This window comes from Trichinella spiralis (genome assembly GCF_000181795.1).
Source record: "Trichinella spiralis strain ISS 195 chromosome Unknown Scfld3695, whole genome shotgun sequence".
Lineage (NCBI taxonomy): Eukaryota > Metazoa > Nematoda > Enoplea > Trichinellida > Trichinellidae > Trichinella > Trichinella spiralis.
The window spans coordinates 1-1,284 of record NW_003530634.1 but is presented as its reverse complement, the minus strand read 5'-3'; the positions used below and the strand labels follow the sequence as shown (position 1 = coordinate 1,284).

Here is a 1,284-nt window from a genome sequence, read left to right as displayed (position 1 = left end):
CGTCATTTAATTCGATCGATCAACCGACAAACAGCTTACTGTTGCACATATCTATGCAGTGTGATAAGGATGCAATAGCTACTTTTCTTCCAGTTGTCGGATGGGAGAAGAATTCAGAAGGAAAAGTGAAAAGTGTACATATGGATCTGAGCGCTCAGATGGATCCGAACAAGTAGTAGTAGTAGTAGTGTTCATACTGTAAATGTTTTACAGTGATGTGTGATTTTATTTTAGAATTGCTCAGAGTGCAAGCAAATTGAATTTGCATTTGATGCGTTGGCGTATTGTTCCTGAATTGAATTTAAGTTTACACTGGCAAACATCTTGCTTGCTGTTTGGTGCCGGCACGTTGGGTTGCAATATAGCTCGTTGTCTTGGAGTAAATTTTGGCGTTGTTCATAGTTTTTTCAATATATATAGAGCTGATGTTTCTTTTTTCAGTTTTTTGCGATGTATGCGATTTATATTTAGGCATGGGGATTTGGTCGAATCACTTTTGTCGACAACGGGCGAGTTTCTTACAGTAATCCGGCAAGGCAGTCGTTGTATTCAATTAAAGATTGTATCGGCGGCAGAAAATGGAAATGCGAAGCTGCTGCTTCAGCACTTAAAGATATTTACCCAGATATGGTAACTGTTATCTTTCATTATCATGTTATTCTATATTAGTGTTAGTGTTTGATTATGTGTTTAATTTGCATTTTTACCTGATGAGAAAAATGTTGATCAACTGTGACAAGAATGATGAAACTTCTATCATGCTGAGTGATGGATGATCACTCAAGTGCCAAATGTTTTTTTTCCTAATTTTCATGTTCAATAATTTTGTTTAGGAAATTTCCGGGGAACGTATGACAGTTCCTATGCCTGGCCATTTCGTTGATATAGAAGGTATTTTGTCGTGAATGTCGTGTTGAAGTGTTTTTCAGTGTTCGCTAAATTTTAGGCGAGAAGGAGCAGTCGTTTGCAGAAGATGTTAACAGATTGGAACGACTAGTGTCTACTCATGATATTATATTTCTATTATTCGATACACGTGAAGCCCGATGGTTGCCAACTCTACTGTCTTGTCTTCACAATAAGGGTGGATATGATTAAAAAATCATAAATTTATAAAAATAAGCTGTTTTTTTGTTTTATGCCTTTGAAATGTGATCAACTTTTTTATTTTCGTTTCAAGATCGCAATAACCGTTGCGTTGGGATTCGATTCGTATCTTATTTCTTCGCCATGGAATTTCGCTGTGGTAAAAAGTCTGCACTGATGATTCGGATGTTTCACAGT

At 36.6% G+C, this 1,284-nt stretch overlaps 1 protein-coding gene across 1 annotated transcript; it reads left to right on the top strand.

The window, feature by feature from the left end:
• The first annotated feature begins 53 nt into the window (after positions 1-53).
• Positions 54-1,098, top strand: Tsp_14983 (putative ThiF family protein). The gene is made up of 5 exons (XM_003367775.1): positions 54-172; positions 235-379; positions 472-630; positions 834-891; positions 947-1,098. The coding sequence occupies exons 1-5, from the start codon at positions 54-56 to the stop codon at positions 1,096-1,098; spliced, it is 633 nt and encodes a 210-aa protein (XP_003367823.1).
• The last annotated feature ends 186 nt before the right edge of the window (positions 1,099-1,284 follow it).

Bases quoted from the DNA above. Each gene is read 5' to 3' on its own strand.
- Tsp_14983 (XM_003367775.1), top strand. From the start codon at position 54: ATGCAGTGTGATAAGGATGCAATAGCTACTTTTCTTCCAGTTGTCGGA. The intron at 631-833 runs GTAACTGTTATC...AATTTTGTTTAG, and splicing joins AAGATATTTACCCAGATATG to GAAATTTCCGGGGAACGTAT. The intron at 892-946 runs GTATTTTGTCGT...GCTAAATTTTAG, and splicing joins CCATTTCGTTGATATAGAAG to GCGAGAAGGAGCAGTCGTTT.